The sequence below is a fragment of the Euwallacea similis genome, chromosome 4 (assembly GCF_039881205.1).
Source record: "Euwallacea similis isolate ESF13 chromosome 4, ESF131.1, whole genome shotgun sequence".
In the NCBI taxonomy this organism is placed as follows: Eukaryota; Metazoa; Arthropoda; class Insecta; order Coleoptera; family Curculionidae; genus Euwallacea; species Euwallacea similis.
Window position 1 is genome coordinate 6,885,104 of NC_089612.1, and position 23,913 is coordinate 6,909,016.

At 35.1% G+C, this 23,913-nt stretch overlaps 4 protein-coding genes across 8 annotated transcripts; 2 read left to right on the top strand and 2 right to left on the bottom strand.

The window, feature by feature from the left end:
* Positions 1 to 1,201: 1,201 nt before the first annotated feature.
* On the top strand, positions 1,202 to 4,879 carry CkIIbeta (casein kinase II subunit beta). Its single transcript, XM_066389612.1, has 6 exons — positions 1,202 to 1,301; positions 1,700 to 1,775; positions 1,837 to 1,939; positions 3,068 to 3,277; positions 3,334 to 3,505; positions 3,560 to 4,879. The coding sequence occupies exons 2-6, from the start codon at positions 1,704 to 1,706 to the stop codon at positions 3,666 to 3,668; spliced, it is 666 nt and encodes a 221-aa protein (XP_066245709.1). The 5' UTR covers positions 1,202 to 1,301; positions 1,700 to 1,703; the 3' UTR covers positions 3,669 to 4,879.
* Positions 4,880 to 5,307: 428 nt separating this feature from the next.
* Positions 5,308 to 13,365, bottom strand: LOC136408555 (eukaryotic translation initiation factor 2 subunit 3-like). Of its 2 annotated transcripts, XM_066389611.1 has the most exons (7): positions 13,223 to 13,365; positions 11,960 to 12,134; positions 6,925 to 7,161; positions 6,654 to 6,871; positions 6,348 to 6,598; positions 6,130 to 6,295; positions 5,308 to 5,945 (listed from the first exon to the last, which is right to left on the bottom strand). In XM_066389611.1, the coding sequence occupies exons 1-7, from the start codon at positions 13,292 to 13,294 to the stop codon at positions 5,649 to 5,651; spliced, it is 1,416 nt and encodes a 471-aa protein (XP_066245708.1). In that variant the 5' UTR covers positions 13,295 to 13,365; the 3' UTR covers positions 5,308 to 5,648. The 2 variants fall into 2 exon arrangements, with proteins under 2 accessions (XP_066245708.1, XP_066245707.1); XM_066389610.1 differs by lacking the exons at positions 5,308 to 5,945; positions 6,130 to 6,295; positions 6,348 to 6,598; positions 6,654 to 6,871; positions 6,925 to 7,161 and adding an exon at positions 7,565 to 10,690.
* Positions 8,422 to 23,578, top strand: RhoGAP54D (Rho GTPase activating protein at 54D). 4 transcript variants are annotated; one of them, XM_066389608.1, is made up of 10 exons: positions 18,287 to 18,412; positions 18,568 to 18,755; positions 19,962 to 20,116; positions 20,177 to 20,396; positions 20,450 to 20,805; positions 20,863 to 21,032; positions 21,092 to 21,250; positions 21,376 to 21,538; positions 21,978 to 22,129; positions 22,276 to 23,578. In XM_066389608.1, exons 2-10 carry the CDS (start codon positions 18,619 to 18,621, stop codon positions 22,822 to 22,824), a joined length of 2,061 nt encoding a protein of 686 aa, XP_066245705.1. In that variant the 5' UTR covers positions 18,287 to 18,412; positions 18,568 to 18,618; the 3' UTR covers positions 22,825 to 23,578. The 4 variants fall into 4 exon arrangements, with proteins under 4 accessions (XP_066245704.1, XP_066245705.1, XP_066245703.1 ...); XM_066389606.1 differs by having other exon boundaries at positions 20,450 to 21,032; XM_066389607.1 differs by lacking the exons at positions 18,287 to 18,412; positions 18,568 to 18,755 and adding an exon at positions 8,422 to 8,543 and having other exon boundaries at positions 20,450 to 21,032.
* On the bottom strand, positions 14,515 to 17,516 carry LOC136408322 (zinc finger protein ZFP2-like). Its single transcript, XM_066389240.1, has 3 exons — positions 16,164 to 17,516; positions 15,397 to 15,665; positions 14,515 to 15,342 (listed from the first exon to the last, which is right to left on the bottom strand). The coding sequence occupies exons 1-3, from the start codon at positions 17,235 to 17,237 to the stop codon at positions 15,039 to 15,041; spliced, it is 1,647 nt and encodes a 548-aa protein (XP_066245337.1). The 5' UTR covers positions 17,238 to 17,516; the 3' UTR covers positions 14,515 to 15,038.
* Positions 23,579 to 23,913: the final 335 nt, after the last annotated feature.

Consider the following 23,913-nt stretch of genomic DNA (forward strand, 5'->3'; position numbering starts at 1 on the left):
ATTTATCATCACTGTCTGAAAATGAAGATTCTCTACTCATGACAAGTGCTCTGTAAATTTTTATTGAAGAAGGCTGCATAGCGTCACTTCTATATTTGCTGCAACACTGCTTTCACAACATTGTTCCAATTCTTACACTAGGGATGTGCTATTTCTTGAAGTCTGTAAGTATTTGCTATTTCTAGACCACCAATCTAAGTGCTACTGATTTATTAGCCTTCTTGAGGATGACTTCCTGTTCCATGATGTTAATTAACATTGGATCAGATTCCAACTCTTCACTCAGGTAGTAAAAATTTTCAAATGAATCACATCTCAATAGGGGAAGATTATTGTTTTCTGTTCCTGTCAATGAGATATTACTTCCCTCAAAAATAATTAGATTATCACACAGAAGTGCTTCAGAAAGCAGTAATCCATCATTGGACTCAATTCCTTGTGAGTTTGTGTTATTGTGTTTGATGAAGTTTAAAAGCTTTGTGGCACAGGGCATCAGAAAAAATCAGGGCATAAACGACATATATGTTGAATTTTTAATTATAATTTTGGAAGCTATCTCCTCAGAAGTAGGAAGCAGTAATTTGATTTTGTAGCAATCACATTTTTACACTAACCTCACTTTGGTGAGCCCCTATGATTAACCACTTTCGAGAGTAAGCACTGACGTGCTTACTCTAGAAAGTATTTCCAATTGAAAAGGCGTAAACACCGAGTTTTTAACTTTGAAATTTACGTTGGTTTACTAATTATTGATGGTTTATATACCGATTTCATGCAAACAGTATTCGAATATTACTTTCATTTGCTATTTTGCACCGGCAAACCACGAGGACCGTGTGTCCAATACAAGCCTTTACACAACTGGATAAATAAAAAATATTTATATAATAATGTCGAATAAGTAAATTAAGCCTTAAATCACTATTAACTAATTTTTGCACGTTTAGACGCCAACGCTTCGATAACGAAACGCCGAAACAATTGCGCGCCACGTTGCCAGCACATGAAATAATAAGTCACGTGATTTTTTTAGACGTGATATCGTGCAGATTGCGCGACAAGATGAACCTCTCAACCGTGGGCTACAATATGCTATTAAAACCTTAATAAATTAGGTAACTACCCTGAAAAAATATAAAATACTAAAACATCTAAAAACCATTTTAATTCTTTCAACGCGACTTTCAAATTTTTTGTTGCGCGCCAGCAGATGTCGCATGATGCGTTACGAATATTCGGAATCCCTTATTTTTCGGCATAGATGAAGTTACCGTAAGCGTGGCTAATCAAGGCATAAAAAGGTATTTATTTTCAATATTTCTTACATTTTACTTCTCAAATTTGCTCGTTAATATTTATCCATTCGTATTTGTCGTATATACTAAGCCGAGACGTCCAAATCCAGTCCAAAAGGGTCCAAATATGTCCTAAATCACAATGGGTCGGGTCTTTAAAAAGGATTATTTTGGGCAGTTTGGCTATATCCATTTCATACTGTTTTCTCTCTCATACATTAGGCATTGCATTGCTTAGGGGGGTACTGCTAAATGAATGACGTTTACAATCGAACGTGCTTATCCACATTCGCAGTCACAGCATTTTGTTGCCGTTTTGTTTTCCCTCATGGAAGTTTGACTTTTGCTTGGGAAGGTTAACGTTTCTTGTGGAAAATTATCATTTTTTTGGTGTCTTTTTGTAGAAAAATGAGTAGCTCCGAGGAAGTTTCCTGGATATCTTGGTTTTGTGGACTCAGGGGCAATGAATTCTTTTGTGAGGTAAGCGATTACTTGTTACAAGCTTATATCCCAAGCTCTACCTCCTTGGATCCTATTTCAGGTGGACGAGGACTATATACAAGACAAATTTAATTTAACAGGACTCAATGAACAAGTTCCACATTATAGGCAAGCCTTGGACATGATTTTAGATTTAGAACCTGGTAAGTGCACATTAAAACTCAATCTTTAGCTCAACATAACATAATATAACTCGAGCATAGCAGGAGCATCTTACCAAATGCTCCTGTTATGGTTGACAATATGTAGATTTGATTGTTTATCAATCTTGTAATGTAGTTGTCTTGTTTTGTTGCACACCCTTGAGACTACATATATTTTAAGAGTGTGATTCTGTAACATCAGATGTATTTTTATAGCAGGGTATTTCTGTGATTTGCATTTAGTTTTATATCAAAATTGTAACTACACATCATTAGTATCCAATGTAAATAGCTTCAGAATCCAGACATAAATATGCCTATTTATATGACCCACTGCATTTGTGTGAGGTTCCCGCTCAAACCTTATATTTGTAGGAAACAAATAGCATTTTATATCTATTGTATAATATATTATTTTTTAATGTTTCATTTTGACCATTTCCCTATAAGTTTTTTTTATCACGTAAAGGCTGAGCCAGAGTTCAATAATGGTAGGGGGGTTGCACCAGTATTTAATGGTTTCCTTCATAGTTTTTCCCTAAGAAATTTGCAGCACAAGGTATACAATAAGAAATTGATTATTTATTATTTCATTCTTTCCTTAAGCACACTTGATGGAGATACATGAAGGAAGAAAGAGTGCTGCTGAATGTAGGTTTCGATGAGATAATAATCTACTGTATGGATTGTTGTCATGATTCCATATACTGAATAGAAAACATAATGTAAATTCACGAGCTTAAGACAAATTTTAAAAATCAAAATAAGAAAAGTTAATATATACTGAAAAATTAACATGTTGCATTCAGCAGAACTCTGAATGGTTTTAGGTTTGAGCTTTAAGCCTTTTACATATTTGCACTGCTTGAACAATGGGCATCGCGCGTGGTCAATTACTGATGCTCTGCTGCAGTGTGAAAAGCTTAATTTAAATGTATTATCAGATTTCTTTAAAACAGTATTACTAGGCACATTACAACTGGTGAATCTAGTACATGGAAATAAATGAGTATCATCAATTATTAAAAAGTCATGCGACTTGTATCACGCATCTTGTGTAGCGGTAGTTTTAATTAAACAATAAATGGTGTAACAATTTTCAAAATTATTCTGATGTCTTCACGGCAGATGACGAATTGGACGACAATCCAAATCAATCAGACCTCATAGAACAAGCAGCTGAAATGTTGTACGGATTAATTCACGCAAGATACATTCTTACAAATCGTGGAATTGCTCAAATGATTGAGAAATATCAGGTGGGCGATTTTGGATATTGCCCAAGGGTGTACTGTGAATCTCAGCATCTTCTGCCTGTTGGATTGTCAGATGTTCCAGGTTAGAATTTTGAGCAAATTAGTGAGTTGAACAAGTTTTTTTTTTTTTAATGTTAGGTGAAGCTATGGTCAAAACTTATTGTCCAAAATGCATGGATGTGTATACCCCAAAATCATCGAGGCATCATCACACAGATGGTGCCTATTTTGGTACTGGGTTCCCACATATGTTGTTCATGGTTCACCCAGAGTACCGACCAAAGCGTCCTACGAATCAATTTGTCCCTAGGTAAGACTAGTAATAAGTACAATGAACAGTTCTAAATAATTGATTTGTTTTTAGGCTGTTCGGCTTTAAAATTCATCCTCTAGCATACCAATTGCAGCAACAAGCAGCTTCAACTTTTAAAATCCCTCTGAGAACTTTAAATTTAAACAACGGTAAACGTTAGGAGTTTTGATAATTCCTGCATTGTCGTAACGAAAATTAAACAAAAAAAGTTAGTTTTGATGGAGTTTTTACAAGAATTTATATTTTTGTTCACATGTCTAATTAGTATTCCATTCCACCATAGATTTACTTCAGAATTCTTCATTTTGACGAATTTATGAAAATTTAGTTCAGAATTTCTTGGTTAATGAATTTATTAGGAAGATGTCAATCTTTCTTATCAGTCAATTTGATAGGGAAAGAAATATATTTACTGAACGTTGATACAAATCAAAGAAAAATACTAGATATGATAAATGAAAAGTTACACGTCTCAATTTGATTTGCTTGGTAAAATTTCCTCGTGTGAACGTGTTGGTTTGTTCCAACCAGTCAGAAAACCATCCCAAGACTATGAATTCAAAATTAGCAATGTGCTTGTGCAAAAGGACTCTTGAACCGTTCCAGGACAGTTTCCTGATAGATTGGAATAAGGCGTATATTAAATCAAAGATACCAAGGCTTATATCAAATCAATTTTGCACTCAGTGGTTGCAGCAACGGCGCATCCTGTATGTTTTTCCAATATTCGTTTTCGATGAAAAACCGAGATGGTTTATGCTGTGGAACAACATCTACAGGCTTATCTTTGAGGAATTGCCTTAATTAATTATGAAAAAATGTTAATAGTGTAAAAAATTCGTATTTAAGACGTTAATGCAGTTTTTTGAATTATTTAAAATAAGAAAGTTGACATCCACTTACTATATGAGTGTACATACCCACACAAAGAGAGCAGTTTACTGGCTCACTTCATAATTTTATTTTACCTGGCTTTTTGTTCCATGGAGCTTTTGAAGTACCATTTTGCATTTTTACGTTGTAAATCTGTAATACAAATTTTGTATATTTTCGGGTTTGCTCCTATTTTTGTTAAGATTTACATGGCAAATGATCGTTAAAGTAGGGGGAATGATAAGTGCATACGTATGTATAAATAGGAATTTCTTAATTGAATCGTGTCTACTCATCTAATCCAGTGGTATAATTATTTTAATATATTGATGGAAGGTGCTCAACTCTTTACGATACACGAGACCTCGCCAATTCAATCCGGCTTACATTAGACCATCCTATTATCGTTTACATTTCTTGTTGGGTTATTTATATTATGATAGTTCAGGTATTGCATCTTTCTGTCAACTGTATAGAATAGATTAGGTATATTTAAAATAGTTGTGTTTTATTGGAATTCGGAGAATTTTAGATGACACTACTCGATAGATATTTCGGTCGATTTGGATGTGGGGTCATGGGTTGGCAGATAGTTCAACTCCAAGCATTTTCATGAGCATCATTTACAATGTATTATCAATTCTAGAATATTCAAAGTCTGGTATAACCTTGGATTATCAGTTCATTTAAGTCGCACTGTTCTTATAAATTAATGTTCTAATTTTCTGTAATTTAATATTGCTTTGCACGGGTAAAGGTGAATATTTCAAATTTTAATGATTATCTGTAGTCTTGCTATGTCAGTATTCTTTGAACCCTAGAGGGTAAGAGAAAATTATGAGGAAAGTTTATCAAATAAAACGAGGTAGTCAAGTTAGTCAATATCCTATTATCCATATAAACTAAATGAAATTAAATAGAACAAATTATTCAACTTTGTCGGTAAATATAGTGATTATATTGTAATATACCAAATGAGAAGATTAAATACAGGCAAAGCAATAAGTATACAGTGTGTCCCCGGATATGTAAAACGATTTTTGTAAACGGTAAAAAATGTCTGATAAAATTATAATGCAAATTAGTTTTTAACCAAATAGAGTCAAATCTAAAAAAAAATTATTTTAAATCTGTTTTTTTTTCGCTTTTACAAGAATCGTTTCACCTATCCAGGGACACACTGTATAAAACCTGCAAACAATTTAGTGTATAAAAACTCCTAAGGATAATAACGTTAGTTCAAAAAGCTTTTATGAAATATGTAGGTTTAATTGGTAGTAGGTTCAATCGTCTCCCCTCCCCTAATTTGTCCCCATCCGATAAGACGCCAATGTTTTTCCACTCTTCTACTAAGGGCAATTTTCTCTCCCACTTCAGTGCAAACTGGATTGGTCAAGGCGATTTTACACAAATCGGCCTTCGTAGCCACTACACGTCCTCCGGTGCTAAGTGAACCGATGTTGACCAACAGCACCTCAGATTTCGTCAAACGTTGTACTTTGGCACCTTTTTTATCGCCTTCCGTACGTACTCCCAAGAGTCTTTTTAGCAGGTAATAACTCACCTAAAACAACACATTTTATCTATTAAGCATGAAATGCTGGTCAAATCAGCTGCATGAATACTAATTTTTCCATCAAATTTAAATACCTATAGTTAAAATACAAAAGCCTCATTGTAAGTTGTACCAGATAGTTTTTAGATAGCGAAACTCATAGGGGTAAAGAAACAACAAATAATACATTTACCTCTAGCTCAATAAATATGTTAGGCAGAGCTCCAATGGCACCTAAAACCTGACCCACCAAGCGGTCAGCTCTGCAAAGTGTCGGTTCTATTTTAGTACCAACTCCGATAAGCCCTCCAGGGACCGCAAATTGCAGCTCATTTTGTTCCGTGTACAATGAAACAATCCTTAAAACCCTCCCATCATCAGTATGAAATTCTAACACCCTAAAAGTCCCACCTTGAAAATATAGGTCTGCAAGTCAGCTTTCCTTCAGAATCTTTGCTCACTAGGCCAGGCCTCACTTCAATCTCTTGGCCAACCTTCAACACGCCTCTCAATATACTCCCTCCTGCAACTCCACCTTTAAGGTCATTTACTTCGCAGCCAGGCTTATTGACGTCGAAAGATCTGATGACGATCAAACGAGGCAATGAAGTGAAATCCCGTTGCGGAATTGGAATCTTCTTGGTAATGTATTCGCATAAAACCTAAAAATGATATTTTGATGTAAACTTATGAGATGGGTAAAATTACGGTTAATACTTCAATGTTGTATTTCAACTGAGCGGAAATTGGAATGATGGGAGCTCCTTCAGCGACAGTTCCTTGGACGAACTTCACGATTTGCTCGTGTTGTTCCTTGGCTTGCCCCTCTTTGACTAAATCAATTTTATTTTGCAAAATAATTATGTGCTTTAATTTCATGATTTCTATAGCGGCCAGATGTTCGCTGGTTTGCGGTTGTGGGCAGGATTCATTGCCTGCAAGAAACTGTTACCTATAGACATTCTAAACATACATGTAAAGACCTCACCTGCGATCAGCAGCAACGCTGCGTCCATCACGGCGGCTCCGTTCAACATGGTGGCCATAAGAATGTCGTGACCAGGGCAGTCCACGAAACTAACGTGGCGCACCAGCTGGAATCGTCCCGTGCAAGCGGGGCGCAGGCATGGAAAACTGTCGTCTTTCGAAGATGATCCCGAAATGTACGAAGCTGGACGGGGGCATTTTTGGTTATCACACTTATAGATTTTAGCATTGGCATACCCTTAAAATGGATTACATCAGTTGAATTGCAGTTCATGGATTCACGTCAAAGAAGCAGATTATTTAAAGTATTCCATAAACTACATAAACCAGAAATTGCCTCGAAAAATAAAATATTGCGAGTTGCACTCAATTTTTTAATTAATTCTCTTCTGGAAACAGCGTCAAATTCCTCGAGAGTTTCCTAGTAACTATTTGGGCTGCAGCCAAGAGGAGATTAGTTATTTAAAAAAATATCACGATTAAAACGACACTTTCTAGAGGCAAACTGGTGCTAACTCCATATTGTTGTTGCAATTTTTTCTTAGGTCAACAAAACAACGATAATGTTTAATAATTGTAATAACTATTCATATTTCTATAAAAAAAAAAGCCTAGCCGTCACAGTGTCTATCGACAAACTACTTCATACAAATACATCAGTAAATCTACTTACTAATTATCAAAAACCGGTCTTTAGTTCGTAACTTAGTTCCACAATATACAAAGTGACCACAATACCTACCAATAAATTAATTAGAAAGACTTTAACACATGTGACATGGTAATAATATTAATAAATTCTCACTTCTGAACTATTTGTATAATTGTTAAGAGATTTAATTCCTTGATTTGAATCGGTCCATTATGGTCCTAGTACAATAAAATGCAGCCATTTCGATTCCAAAGGTGCTATGAACTCGTCAAAATAATCGTACATATGTGTCCCAATACTCTTTCTCTAAATTAAAATGAACCTAACAGTACTCTAAAAAACTTATGCACGGTAAAAACCACTGACAGAGCTCTAACGAAGTCTACACACATACACGTTGCTATAAAGGACGTATAAACAAATATTGTAAAAAAAATTAATTGCAAAATTAATTATACAAAAATATTCAGAAAAGCGACAAAACATAATAACGTCTATTACTATATACCACTACACAGGGCGTCCCAGAAACAAACGGCACAATTTGAATAAGGAACAGCTCATCAAAAGCAACAACTTTTGTCAAATAAGTTTTTTACAACTTACATTTACTTTCGGTATTTTTACTTATTAAAACCAGTCTATGGAACCGCCTATGGATTCAAAAAAATCGAAGTACACACTATTTTGTGGATGTTTTGTTATCGTAAAGTTTTTTACTAACCGTGATTCAAGCTAGATGCACAACGAGACTTGAATTGTGTGCGATTGATATGTGTCGGTTTTGTTATTGTGATAGCGTTTGAAACTATTGAGAAATTTTGCTGTAAAGTGCCGCGTTTTACAAACAATGAGTGCACCGATATGATGTTAGCTCATAAGGAAATCCGTGGAAATTTTAATGGGGCTCGTAGGATTTATTCGCATCGTTTCCCGGATCGTCCTACCCCCAATAGGCATTTTTATACGTAAGTCAAAAATTTAGTTTATTTTAATAATATACAACGTAACACCCCAATAACCAGTACACTCCTCCTACTTAGCTGTACGCGTTTATTGATTATTCGGAAAGAATGATACGCATATCGGGAAACGAGTAAAAAATTCAGTAGGTACCTAAGCGAAGGATCCGAAATACGATCAGCAATTTTGGATACTATATGCCGGTAACGGAACTGTGATAAATTGTTTAATAAATTTAACTGGAAAACTATACTTTTTACACAAAAAATGTACTTGAAAATGATGTTGCTTTTTACGAAACTCTCAGATCTTAAAATGTTTTGCAAGCGTGAAAAATCACACTCCTGTCGCCTTAGTTGAATAGCAAAATTTGCACGTCGTATGCATACGATTGATTTTCCACACTCGCAAAACAACACTTTAATATACTTTTGTGACTTCTATGTAAAAGGTATTCGGGTTCTCAATAATTCCGCAATCTGAATACCAACATATGCATATGCAATGTTTTTGCACAACAATCAATTCAATTAGCCAGAGGGCGATTGCATGGAATTAAAGCAACGGTCAACCTTTTGTCAAGAAAACAGATCTTCTCACTAGACTGCTTACTAGACTAATGCAAAATAAAATCTAAAACAGTAATTATGACTAAAACCATAAGCTACATAACCTACCATTTCCTTTTAGGTTCTAAGGTTACAATTAAAATGTATTTAAAACAGATAACGCCTGCAACTATCCGCGGAACACTTGCAGGAGGGGCGGTCAGAAATGAAGGCGTCTTTCTCCGGAGTATCTAATTTTGGACGCCCCTTTTCCGGCGTTTTTACCGCGGGACGATCAATGTTCAACATGTAGTCAAAATTCAGTTCCTCCCCTTTTTTTATTTCTCGTAAGGCAAACAGTGCTAACCTGGGTAAATTGGGATTCAGGGAATCAATCCACGTAGCGTACACTCCCAAATTTGGATCACAGGAGTGGTTTATGAAATGGGAAACGTTGCCGTGTGTAGCTGCGTCCACAGTGTATAAGTTGTCACGCGAGTTGTAGTCTAAGTCGAACAAATAGGTTCTTCCTTCGGCATTATACAACTTTCCTCGTCTCTCTGCTTCATCGTGATTGATGATTTCGCCCACATACTCGCAAATAAACTCCCCACAAGGAACTTTTCTCAGAACCTTCACCCCCCAGCCGCAGCCATTAAAGGTCCGAAAAATGCAAAGGGGCACTTTCCTTCCGTGTTGGATCACCCGGTTCCGACAAGTAGAGTCGCATTTACATAGTTTATTACACTCAATAATGGCATTACCGGGATTTACATTGACCCTTCCATTAGTGGTATAAGTAAAAGCTCTATTAGTCTGTCTCCCGCAACATGATTTCATGCTTGGGCCGCATTCTTTGCACTCACAATGAACCTCCAGGTCTTCTGAAATTTCTATGTCCCCAGTAGCGATATACTCATTTATGTAACAGAAGTTTTCTGGGGGGAAATCTAAATCAGCATTATTTTCAACCGTTATGACGGCTTCAGACTTGTCCATTCTGTTTATGACTTCCTCCCATCGGCGAATTTTAGCCAATTGATCCTCTCGTTTCAACACCAATAAATATGTCAATAAGGCTCTTTTACCATCTTCAATCTTTTTAACGAAATGTGGGTGAATGGATATATTTATGAACTTTAAGAGTTGCTTCTGAGTTACAAGTTTTTTAGGAATGCTTGTGAGATCTCCTTTAAGTACTGTGCTAACGAGCATCTTATCACTAATATCATCGCTTAAGCCAAACTTTTCTCCTAGTTTTTTTAAAACATCGTCGGTAAAATACCCGCTGAGGTAGTTTCCTAAAATGTTATCTGCTCCCTCAAGATGCTCTATTGGCTCCCAAGTATTATAATCAAAATCATAACCCTTCCATTTAATAAGAAAAAGATATTCTCTCTTGTAATCATCAAACTCCATTTTTTCTATCGATTCAACCACAAACTTGTTCTTATACGTTGACGACATAATCTTTCGTCTTTTCCGTTTTTTACCCCTTTGATTCCAGCGGTTAAGGTCCAGCAGGGCAGTTTCCATACTAATGCGGCGACCTGCAATGTCTGGTGGCCAAGTGACCTGACCTTTACCATTGTACTGTAGCTTGTCTACAATGCAAAAAAACAGAAATCAATACTAAACAATCCACAGATGGCGATAATTTTTCGAATTCAAGATACTTTTAAATTTATGATATAGACAAGTTACGAGACAATGATCCAGGCCCTTTGAAGGCCTTTCAATTTGGCCTTATTCAGAATTTAATGGTAGGAGATTCCGAGGAAAGAATTGAGTGAAAATGGTACCAATAGGATACATACCGGGTGTTTCTGCGAAATAGTTTTGCATAAATTTTTTCACAGATTTTGAAATAGAAATTAAAATTTTTTTCCGTTGATACTTTGCCAGGTTTTGCCATATGTGCTACTACATGATTTACACCTTCCGGTTTAACCGGCAGTGACATCAACCTCACTATTTTAAAGGAAATTCCAAAAAGTTATTATATATTTGGAAGGGACATAAAATTTCGTTTACAATAATATATCACAAGTTGATATTTGTACACAAAATGGTGACAAAAATTAAAATGATGACGTCATTTCTACCATTTCAATAAACAGTTTTTGCCATCGTTTTATATATATATATATATATATTATCTTGTGATACTTGCAGAAACACAGGGTATATCTACTATCAAAAGAGAGAAAAGTGTTTTGTCTGAAATTTATTAGGTAAATGATAGGAAAAGTTAAGTTGTTACCTCAATCTAAATTGGACTGAAATTTTAACAAAAACTTAAAAGTATCTTAAAATACTTGTTGGTTAATAGCAGGTTCATCAAATTCAATATTCAATATTTCAATTGAACTATCTAGATTTATGGATTTCACAGTTATGGTATATGATGGTTACAAAGGCAGCACTGAAAGTTTTTAAAAATAGTAGGATGCAACAAGAAACCTTTAGAATGTTCTCTTTTCTTATTTGTAAACTTATTAAAAAGTAATTTGGTGACACTTCAAATTATTTTTCTTACAAGCGTATAGCAAAGGCCCGTTACATTTCTCATTTACAGGTTTTCTTAAATCACCACATTTTAGGAGCAATTTTTCAATATTTGGCTAAGGAACTACAGCCATAATTAATAACTAATAGCAGATGAATTCTTTAAACTGAAACTAACTCTTAATTAACAAAGTAGGGACAGCTATCTGAAACCCCTTGGCAATTGACAACCACTTAGACTAATGTGTATCCTTGCCTCTAAATTACTTCATGTGTAGTTGTTAAAAATTTGTGCTTAGTGGCTTATAGTTTATGTAATTTACATTTACACTCTTAGGATAATCTACCATTTTATAACCACTTACCCAGTTTAATTGTAATATTTCTCTCCAGCTCATTTTTGAAGCGTACAGTTTGAACACCTGATATAGCTTTAACTACAGTTGATTTTCCATGGGCTACATGTCCAATGGTTCCAATATTAATAGTAGCTTGCCTACTGATAACTTCAGGAGATAGGGCAGTTAACTTGGTTACATCCTGAAAATCATATTAGTTTATGTTGAATGCTGGCTAAGTAAACTGATGAATGATTTATTGTTGAAGAAATTCAATATACCAAAGAAATACCTAAAGGTGCCTTATCAATTTATTCATATGGGCAAAAGGATAATTTTAGATTGCACATTCTCTGTGAAATTTTATATTTATATTGTTTCACATCTAACTTAACCCCTTATTGATTTAGTGTCTCTATTGAGTAATTCATGGAAATTTCCTGAAAGGTAATAGATACAGACTTGGTTAAATGGGAGGCTTAATAATGGCTGGTCAAGGATGTTCCAAAAGGGTGCCTATACATCTTTTAGGAAATCTAGCTGATAGATATTTTTGCACACCTCTTGCATTACATGTAAGTGTACTATTCTGTTAAAACCACCAGTTAAGAGTTAAAGCAAAGGGGAGATTTTCTAAGCATTCTGAAATATCCCCCTTCAAATAAAATGGAATTGTGCTTACTGGTAAGAGAATGTTTATGAAAAAAGCATTAATTATTAAACGTAAAGCAACATTGGTGGTAAGCCATCTTGCTAACACCAAGGTTCTTCCTAGACCAGTAATATGTATTTCTTCTACTGAAAATTCTATTATTTGTTACTGACTAAATATTTTTATATACAAGATAAAAAGAAGTTCATATTGCAATGGTGCCATACACTTTCTTTTCAAAATCAGACCAGAGAATATATAATTAGATTTTATTTATCTATTATCCTTTTAATCAGCTTTGCCAATACTATAAATAAAGGAGATGCAGTTTTGCAATATGTATCCTGTACACTATGCAAAGATGCCTCTATTAAATTTGACTGCAACAATAACGGGGACTAACATAGTGGCCCCTATTTATGTGGGGAGCTCGAGAGGGAAAGCGGAAGTATGCAGTCTACAACCAGGAGCGAAGAGTGTCAATTCCACTTTACCCATTTTGCATTCCGAATGGGAAAATTAACAAATGAAATTATTAATTTTCCAGATGCCAAACCAAGCCACTTGGCCAGTTTTAAGGTTAGGTATGCACGTTTCCAAAACTACAGCAAATGTGCATTAAAAGCATGTAAAATTACCAATTTCGATAAATCCTGCTTATGTAAATTGGGCTGCCCCGTAGTTACTCCACTATTTTCACTAGATGCCATTATAATTAATAATATTTGAGGAAGTCAAAAGAAGCGGCAACAAGATTATCTCCCAATCTTTTCGTTTTTTTTCTGACTTTGACTTTGAGACGTCAATTGACGTTATTGACATTTAAATGATCTAGCATGCGCTGCGCAATGGTTCAGATGCGTGACCATGATCACCTTAGGAATAATTCAAAGCTAAGAAGTTTGTGAGAGTTAGTTTAATATTAAAAAATACATAAAGAAAATTTAACTAATTATATAGGATGGCTTTTTTATGATATGTAGAACAAACGGTGATGATTAAATGAAAGTTTGATAGTTATTACGAGATCCCACGAGGAAGTAAAAGTCTTATTCACACCTTTAAGCAGTGGCCCCTGGACGTCTCTGAACTTGAACTTTGGATAATTAGCCCGGAATAACAGATCAGGGAGGGCAAGATGGGTGAATATGCAAATCATCCTGGGAATGCCCAAGGATGATATGAGCTGAGGGAAAATAGCATATTTGATTAAGGACCAGAACCTTCTGACCTTCGTCAAGGAATTGGGACAAGAATGTGACAGTTAGAATCTACATTGGATGGTGGTTCTTCTGAGAATATTAAAACTGAGAGGAAGTAGAAGGACTGAGGGAAGAAGAAGGCCTAAGGAATTGGGAAGCTGCACTGAGCATGTGTTTATCATATTAAACCATGCAAGTTATTGCAGGGATTATGCTGATTGACATTTTAATAGAAAAGAAAGCTAAAATTCACAGAATGAAAAGAGAAGTCATAAATGAATTGCAGAGAACATGACTAAGTAATACAGTTATACATTGACTATGAATGTTATAAACAGTATGTCTACAGAAGAGGTAGAAATTAGATTTAAAAAAGCTACAAGTTAAAAGGAAAATGTTAAAAGAATCAAAAGAGCTGGAAACTAAGAATAGTAAAAACATCTGCCACCACTTGAAATAATGCTAACAGCAGTTTTAGACTGGGTACCTATAAAGATTTCCTTCCTTAAGAAAATGTTTATAGTTTTATATCTTTTTAATCTGTGCAAAAAAATACAGTTTTACATTTACGTAGCTATGCAAAAGAAAATTTATAAAAGCATTAATTTTAACTTTTTCCAGTATTTTGAAATTGGGTGCCAAGTGCCTAAATATTGATACACAATTTTTTTTCATAATTGTTTAACGTGTTTACCACAGAAAAGGCACTTTATGGAAAAGTGCGTTTTTTTTTTAATTATCGACACTACAAGCACGACTGGACCACAGAAATTTAAAAATGGCCATATAGTCGGGTTTGCCACCAAAATGTTAACAGGGGTATTCGTCCGAGCCTTTAGTAAGGGGACGTGCTATTTTCAGTTAATTTTAACTAAGAGCAGTGTTCAATTCGATCACGCTAACAACCCCTATTATCAACACCTACTTACTAAACAAAATAAAAGAAAAATCTATACATATACAATTAACATTAATGTTTATAACTGCAAATTATCGTCAAACAAATATAATAATAAAATAACCATTATCCAAAATGTTTAAGACACAATGATCCGCTAGGATAATGGGGCCTGTTTTACTTAATGTATTTTCTAATTAATATAATAAACTCATACTTAACTGGCATAATCGTAAAGCATGAAATACTACAAACTAGACATATGATATACATAAAGCAAAATAATAATAATTACAAAAATAATTAAAATTTTGAAATTTCACAATTTCCATTTAGTAAATTTTCAAACAAGTCCTATAAAGAATTCTTTAAATGTACTTTATTGTGTTTCAAAAGATAGTCTTTCCTGTTAAAGGTTTTATGACAAATATCACATTCAAACGGACGTTCCCCAGTATGAATTGCTCGAATATGTTTAATCAAATGGTCATTTCTTGTAAAGGCCATCTCACACAAGTGACATGGAAATGGTCTCACTCCAGTGTGCCTCCTCATATGGACATTTAATCGATTTCTGCACGAAAACCGAAATCCACATATTTCACATTCAAAAGGTTTCTCTCCAGTATGACGACGCATGTGAATTGTTAGTTGGTACCTACAAATTTTTCTATGAATGTTCTTGGCAGAATAAAAAGGATGAAATTCAGACCTCTCCTTAAACTTCATTTCACATTGGTCACACTCGTGAGGTTTGTCTCCAGTGTGACTCATGCGATGCTTTTCTAATCCATATTTCCTATAGAAAAGTTTTCCGCAAATATCACACATAAGATCTGGTTCAGGTTTTGGTCTCCCTTCAGGTTGGTGTGATTTGGAATGGACGTCTAAACCGGCTTTGCTTGTGTATCTGTTTCCACACACAGGACAACCATGGGGTTTTTCATTTACATGTACTCTTTCAACATGTCCATCAAGCATCTAAAAATCAAAATTTGAGGGTAACTTTTTTTTTGTTACCCATTACGAAATATTACTTCACATTATCTGAGTAGGTCTGTATACCCAGTACTACACTATGTTGATTTGTGGCCGGGAAATCGCATATTACAGTACCCGATACTATAATTAAGGATCTATCATTTGAAACATTTTTCTCTTATTGTGACCATAGTGGGCACTAATTTTTGCCTAAAGATAATATGAAACATTGCAATTTTCATTTCTTTAGATGTAAATAATTAAATTAAGACCAAATGCACTTGAGACTAGCAGGTTTTGATGAATATTATGAATTACGTAGGGCTGTGCCATAAGAACAAACGTTCACCATATTTTCAAGAAATATTATTTGTTTTAACTTTTAATACATTTTTTTAAAAATTAGGTAATAGTATGAAATAAAATAATATAAAACATAAATCCATTAGATTTTATGTGAAGATAAAGTTATATTACCTAAAAGAATTTAATACTTACACCTTGCTCAATAAATCTTTTCCCGCAGTCTTTGCATGCAAAAGGCCTTTCCTTTTTGACATGTATTAATTGATGTCTTTTTAGCTTTGCATTTCGATTGAAGCTTTTACCACACTCACATGCAAAAGGTTTCTCTTTTGCTTCCCCTGTGAAATGGGTGTCTAAATGTTTATAATAACTATGCTTATATTTGAATTTTACATTGCAGGATTCACAATAATAATTTGTACTGGAACTGTTGGTGCAATGGACTGGCAAATGCCTATCAAGTGCCCATTTCGTTGCAAACTTTCTTTCACAAATCTCACATTTAATCTCCACACTCAATAAATCTGAAGAATCAGAATGGAGATCTTTGTTATGTGAAGTTTTCTTCTTCTTTTTAACTTTTGACAACCCTACTGTTCGAGTTCTGTGTAACACCTGAGTTCTTTTTCTTCTAATTCTTTTAGGTTGCCAATCCGTTTCATCCCTTTCACTTTTTACATCTACATTGTCAAGTCCTAATGTACTAAAATCAGGGCTGATTTCATTTGAGTCTAATTGTTTATCAGAAGCTTGTTGCTCTTCTTTGATAGCAAAAACACTTATCTTATTTTTGAGGGAATATTTTAGAAAATCTTGTATGTCTATTGCCACTAGGCCTTGAGATATATTACAGTAGTCCTGGAGTTCTCTTTCAATTTTTATGCAAGCTTGGGATAAATTATAAAATTCCTCTAGACATTCAAAACACTTTTTGCAGATTAATGGATCTGTGACTAAACTCAGATTAACATTTGGTAAGCAAACTTGGATTAAATTCTTTAAATGCTTGGCGTTCCCTTGGGAATTAAGAGAGAAATAGGAATCACCAATAATAGCATAGAGACATATTCTGCACACTTTTTCCTGTTGGATATTTGGTACTTCTAAATTATCATTTTTATCTTTTATATTACTGCAATGTTCTACATGCAAGTCTGCATGTTCAGGAACATTGTCAGGGCTGTCGATACCCTCATCTGCAGACCTGGAAGCCTCTGCTATAGGCAAGTCTGGGGATAAATCCAAATCTGGAGTGCAGTTAGCCATTTAAAGTGTTAAATGTGAGTTACCAATTCCAACGAGCAGTGTGATACTATCGATATATTTTTTGATTTCCTAACACCTCATTGACACTTCTAATCCATTCACTCAACGAAAAACGTTCCAAGTTTCTCCATAATACCATGGACTATGGACCCTATATAAATACATATTCCTCCACTATGGAGAGAAGTGGAGAGGAGAGAACTCAAAAGCAAATTTTACGTTGTAGCACTTTAGTGTCACTTTTAATGTTTCTTCCTGGGGCTAAAGATTGTTATTAAAGTAATACAAAAATAAGAAAATTGAGAAAAAGGCAAATAAAAATTAGTGACAAAACTTTTATTTATTTATTTTTTAATAATAATTAACCTTAAGAATTCACAGTTGAATAAATGTATTTATATCTTGACGTCATCGAGTATGCACATATGTCTTTTAATCTGCGGGTAGAAAGAGATTGCAAAGGATTTAAGATATATAACTAACAGAACAGCCTAACTCGTCAAACATCTAATGAGACTGTGGGTAATGCTGACTGATCAAATAATCCAAGTTGAATCAATTCTGTCCAACGCAAGGAAGAAAAGGAACAGAAAAAGACAACGACAAGAACTGGAACCGATACCAGAAATACGTCCAAAATATTTCTATGTTGGTGCAATGAAAGGTCTTGACCGAAGCTCAAAAATTAAAATATTGTTCTTAGGGTATTTCTTTAATAATCACATCTTATAGTCAATTATACTATTGATTGTTTTAACATCACTAGTTTTTCACTTGTAGACACCATTTCCGAGTCGTTATAAAAGATTACCCAGAGACCATGGGTACTTTTCGTATTTTGATCAGTAATACTGATTGACAGTTAGAGACATGCGCTTTCACATTTTAGTTTTAACGTATCTGTAGTTTTAAACCCTAGAGATGTTCTTGAAAGGAACTACTTTCAACGATTTGAAACAGTCATAATTCACACGTACGTGGTATAAACTCATTATGCACTTGGCTGAACATCAGCGGTATGACGAGAGGCCAGCGCAATCAGGGAAAAAACCAATTGCTATGAGTCACTGTCACATAACATGTCAACGGCTGTATTAACTTAAAAATATTCAAAATTATTTAAACACCAAAATAATTTATTAATTTAAACACGCAGGGAAATTAAAAAGAATTAGGTAGGAAGCTTTAAAGAATAAATGAGTAACTATGAAACAAATAATAAATTAAAGGAAACACAGTAAAATAAGTCTGGGAAAACGTGGCTTCCTCAAAAGCCGTCACAAACCGTTAACAACCCTCTAACTCGGTTTAATCTCAAATCCATTTTTAGGAGTGAATTTCAGTAACTAGAAGTGTGCCATAGCTTTCTCATTATTTACCAATGTTAGCTCCCACCCCGACTTCAAGTAATATCAAAGACAATGAATTTGTTGAAGTTTTTAAGAAGGAGCATAATGAACAATATTATGTTCTTCTCAAAATGCACTTATCTTTTCTGCTTGACATGACTATGGAGGAGTAAGTATACATTTAAATTTAAGACTTAGGTAGGACGAAAGTTACTCATAACGACTACCCAGTTACAACACCTTTATCCAGGTACTTACATTCTTAAATCTGAATCTCTCAAACAGACATTCATGTTTAAGTGATTAATGTTTCTGAATTGTCAAACTTGGGCACCGAGAAAAGAAAAAAACTGTGCCTTATTAGGAATAGTTGCTGTCTCTACTGACTTTCCAGCTTGAAAAATGGGAAATTGATAAATCTGTAATAAATGACTATGCCAGATGCCCCTGTTATCCCAGAAGAAACATCCCATGACTATGTTGTAAGAGAAAAGCACATACCAAAATTCACTGTAATCATGCACCAGTCCAATAATTCATAAATCTAATTAATAAAATATTTCTAAAAAAGTATATTTCAATAATTTAGGACTCATTGCCTAATTACAATGAAATTGAAATTTGTACTATTCTACTACAAAATTCTCCTCACTGTATGCCAAATTTGTTATAAGACTATCATGATTTTTTTCCCTTAAGACCTGCTTTCATCTTTCCTATCACATCTACCTACTGATAACCATTACAGAAATATATTATTTTTGTTGTACCTTGTGGGCATGCATTCCCAGCTCACAACTCCAAGAATTGTTACTTATTTAAAAAATCTGAGTTAATTTATTTATAATTCAGAAAATAGCATATAATGGTTTTAAAGAAATTATCTATCTAATAATTATTATTTTTTAAATTAATGTAAGTCTCCTTGTCCCTGAAAATGACAATTAAACTGTAATTTCTGCGCTTACGAACATCCATTAAAGTACGTCTGGTTGACATTAACAATAAATTTTACAATTTCTATTCGTCAATTCTCTGATGGCCTAGTCACTCTAAACAAATAAAGTTTAGGTTTACTTTCTGTTAAATTTCAAACAACAAACAAACGGGCAGCTGTTGCTTTTACATTGTGCATTGAGTGCCTGATGTATTCAGTGACATTCAGTTCAATTATCAAGCTTGACTTACTTAGATTAGCACCTTGCTAGATTGTTAGACAACAATGCCATTTTTATGCGATCCCCCGACAGGAATAGGATATTTTAAGTGTGATTTCCACTTCAGCCTAGACAAGCTTGAACTGCAATAATTGTACAATTGGGCCCTAGTCACATATTGATACCTGATATTGCAGCATCTTCTTATATACTTTTAGGAGTGAGTGTTTATCCGAAAAAGTCAAAATAAAGAAGTGGCATTTGATATTCAATAAGAAACTGAAGAATAAACCACATCATGAAACTTGTAATTTAATCGAAGATGTGAAATGCCAAATACAGCAACTGATAAGCTTTCTCAAACAAGACAATAGTATGTGCAATTTCCTGCACTGATAATTTCCCTGTTTGACTTATCAATGCGATGTTTCAGATGTAAAGGCTGAAGGAATATTTAGACGAACCGGCTCAGTAGAAAGACAAAACGAACTGAAGACTTTATTAAACCAAAGCAGTAATATTAATATAAGTTTTGAAGGGTTCACTGTTCATGATTGTGCTTCAGTATTAAAAGCCTTCTTAGCTGACTTGCATGAACCGCTAACCACTGATTTTCATTTCCCATTGTATTGTCAAATAGCAGATTCACCTAAGTAAGGCCCAAGTATTCGAAGGATTATTTATTTAAGGAAGTCTGATTTACTAGATTAAGTGATCCTGTGTATGAGTCCAAAATGTTACAAATCATCCAGTTACTATTGTTGTTGTTACCAAAAGAGAACAGAGACCTACTTGAAAATATCTTTGAGTGCTTGCATCTGGTCGCAAGTAATGAAACCAGTAACAGAATGTCTGCAGAGAACTTAGCCAAAGTATTCACTCCGCACCTATTATGTCCCAGAAAATTAACTCCAGAGAGTCTGCTAAAAGATTCTCAGATGCTGTTTGGAGCAGTGGCTTTTATGATTAAAAGGTATCCTGAATTATTCGACGTTCCTTCTGCATTGATGATAGATCTGCGAAACCACTGGCGAGCAGCCGGGTTGAATGAATCTGTGAAGGGTGTGTTTAATGTGACTAATAGCTTTGACCATTTTAACCTGGTATTTACATTAATAGGGGCCGCACATACAGTATTCACTTTTGTCGACAATAAGATGACCGCGAAAGAAAACGAAGAAAACGTGACCGATTCTGCTCTTGCGGAACTTTATGCGCACATCCAAAGCCTTCCGGAAAGCTCAAAGAAACGGAAACTGGTCAAGCTGTTTAACAAACAGAATGGACATGTAAATACATTCGTCACCTCCGTAGTGGACGATTTGAAAGTATTTTCTATTCTTCCTAGGGAACTCCTTTACAAGTTGTGAGAAGCTCCGCACCCAAAAGCAACAAAGGCTTTGGAAATTCTTTAAAAAAACACATGTTTCAAAAGAAAATCTCGAAGGGCGTCAAAAGACCTGGATTTTTACAATTGAAGAACTCCAGCAGTGAAGAAATGTTGGACGTAAGCCTTTTATTGTGCAATTTGTGAGCTTTCGCTTATTGTTGCCGCGCATTTTCATTTCTAATATGCCTACAATCATTGCTTCTCTTTTCTTCAGCATGCAACTTTTGTTCTATCCATTTTAGAGTCCTCATTTGCATCATAAATCGTCCTCACGAGGACGGCTTTTCTGTCATAATTTTGATAGCAGTTCTGAAGATGAAGATCATTTAGCGAAGAAACTGAAGAGTTCTTATTGTACTCCTGTTGAACGACCTCGGAGTAAAAGCGACTCCGACATAAGTATAGGTATGAGTGTAATTTCCACTTAGTTTAAAAAATTCCGTAATGCACAGTTACTAGTCCATTTGCCTTGTGTCACGTTTTTGAAGTGCGCATGTTCCAATCGCCATTTTGTTAGTAGTTATGGTAACCGTATAATTGAAGATCTAATTTGTTTTGATTATGATTCTCAAGTCAAATGTCTTTGAAATGTTCAAATCAAAATTTGATGTTAATCGTAATTGGCTTTTGCGTTAAGACTAAATAATGGAAAAATCCTGCTCAGGTTATTTCATTAAGTACAGATGTGATTAAATCATATTTTTACCATATACCGGGTCGTTCCGGGGGTCACCGGTATGACATAGATTTACAAATTTGAACCCCGTACGCGATTTGCTCATTATTGTCTTTGAATAACCATATTAGCTTTGAAAGAAATTGGCTATTAGTATTCTCTCAACAGGGAGTTCTTCAGAATTCTCAGGCCAGTATTTAACTAGCACTCCAGCCTACGTCGTAGCTCGAACTGGCGATGTTTTCACACCAAAGGACCAGGACAAGAAAAGTATGTCTCCAATTACCAGGTCAGCGCAGCAAATGTCCAGAGCTATGCAGGTATTACCATCTTTGTATGCTCGCTTTGCTAATTTGGCTTTACAAGCGCTTGTGTATGCCCTGTGGCAAGTTATCGGGGTGCATTTAACACTGCTATTTGCCTTAAGCGCGATGTCATTATTTATTTTATGCCCAACTTTTAATAGGAAACCATGATGACTCCCCGTAGCAGAAAACCGGTCCTACTGCTTTCCCGTACCAACATAAACAACCTGGCCAAAATAAATTCGACGCTCACGCATTTAAAAGAAGAAGATTCTTCCAATTCCTGTGACGTTTTCTGGATACAGGACAATACGTCAAAGCCATTCGGGAAATCTAAAAGTGTTGTGGCATTAAGCGTTGAACAAATTCCGAAGCCAAAGATGAATAAGACAGACAGTCCAAGAACATTGAGCGATACCTTCAAGCAATACCTAAGCGGTAGGGACATGCTGACGTCCGATAGTCCTACGGATTCCATGTTTTCGAGCCGTTCGGACGATTTTCAGTCGTGTGCTAGCACGGAGGATGTGAATGATGATGACGTGTCCGTTTCCAGGTTTGATAAACTGTCCGATTCAATGCTATACATATTGGACGGAAATGTCCCTGCTGATGAATTGTGCGATAGCAACGGGGAAAAGAGACTGGTGCTGAAGCCCAGGCAATTTGACGAGAATGGCAAGCCTATTGTATTCGAGACCTCTTTTTAGAACATATAATTATTCACGCACAAATGGATCGAAACTATTTGTTCACAGCTTAGTTTTCATTGCGGAAACCATGAGCTTGCGACCAGCAGGTGATTTTTTCCATTGTTAGCAATGGGTCGTTAAGCTACAATAATGTCTGTGGCTCTAGGCAACGTGTCGTGCCGTAAGGCACAAGTAGCGCCTGTTAATTTTTTGTGGAGCTTTAATCAGACAACTGCGTATAAAATCATTCTACTTACATGTAGAAAATACAAAAAAACATCTTTGTGCGTAGGACGTTATACGTACCACGGGCAGAAAGAAGGATTACCTGATTACTTGACCGAATAAAGGTCCCCTGCTTCGCATCGGGCCTCAAAATTCGGCCGCTGGCGTAATCTTCTTCATTCAGCTCTCTACGCGTCAATAACTACTACGTTGTAGTTAGTTAATACTATTACGTACGTACAATGTTCTTAGTTATTTGATTAAAGGCGATTAAAGGATTAACAGGCGTTATTTTTACTTTGCGGCTCGTTTTCGCCCGCTGATCGTAAACTCTTTGAGTCAGCTACGGAAACTAAGATATAAATAAACATTTTTGATCCATTTGGCGTAAAATGTTTTTGCTGCTTTTAGAGATGATTTTATCATAGTTATGTTAGATGTACGTGGACGCGTACATGCGATTAAGTAATATAATTTATTTATTGTGATCTTCCAGTAAGTCTGACGCTAATTGCATTGACTGAATAAAATGGTATGCAATATATCAGCAATATTCTTTTAATCACAGTTGTACCTTAGTGACCTCAAAAGCTTATCCGGTGGCTGTTGTTTTGATATAGGATGTACATTCATAACGATGTGAAACTGTTGCACACAAACCAGTTAGGGAATATGACAAACTCGTCTTTAATCTCTGCTCTAAGTTACCCGATAGGTCTCACCTTTCAGAGTACCCTCACAAGGGTAAACGCCCAGAAAACTGAATTTTGGAAAATTAAAGAAAAACGCATATAAAAAAGGTCAGAGTATCAGTAATCATTCCAGAACTGATGGAAAAGTTAGATACACTTAGCTGATTTTATAGTGTATTTAACGCAAGTC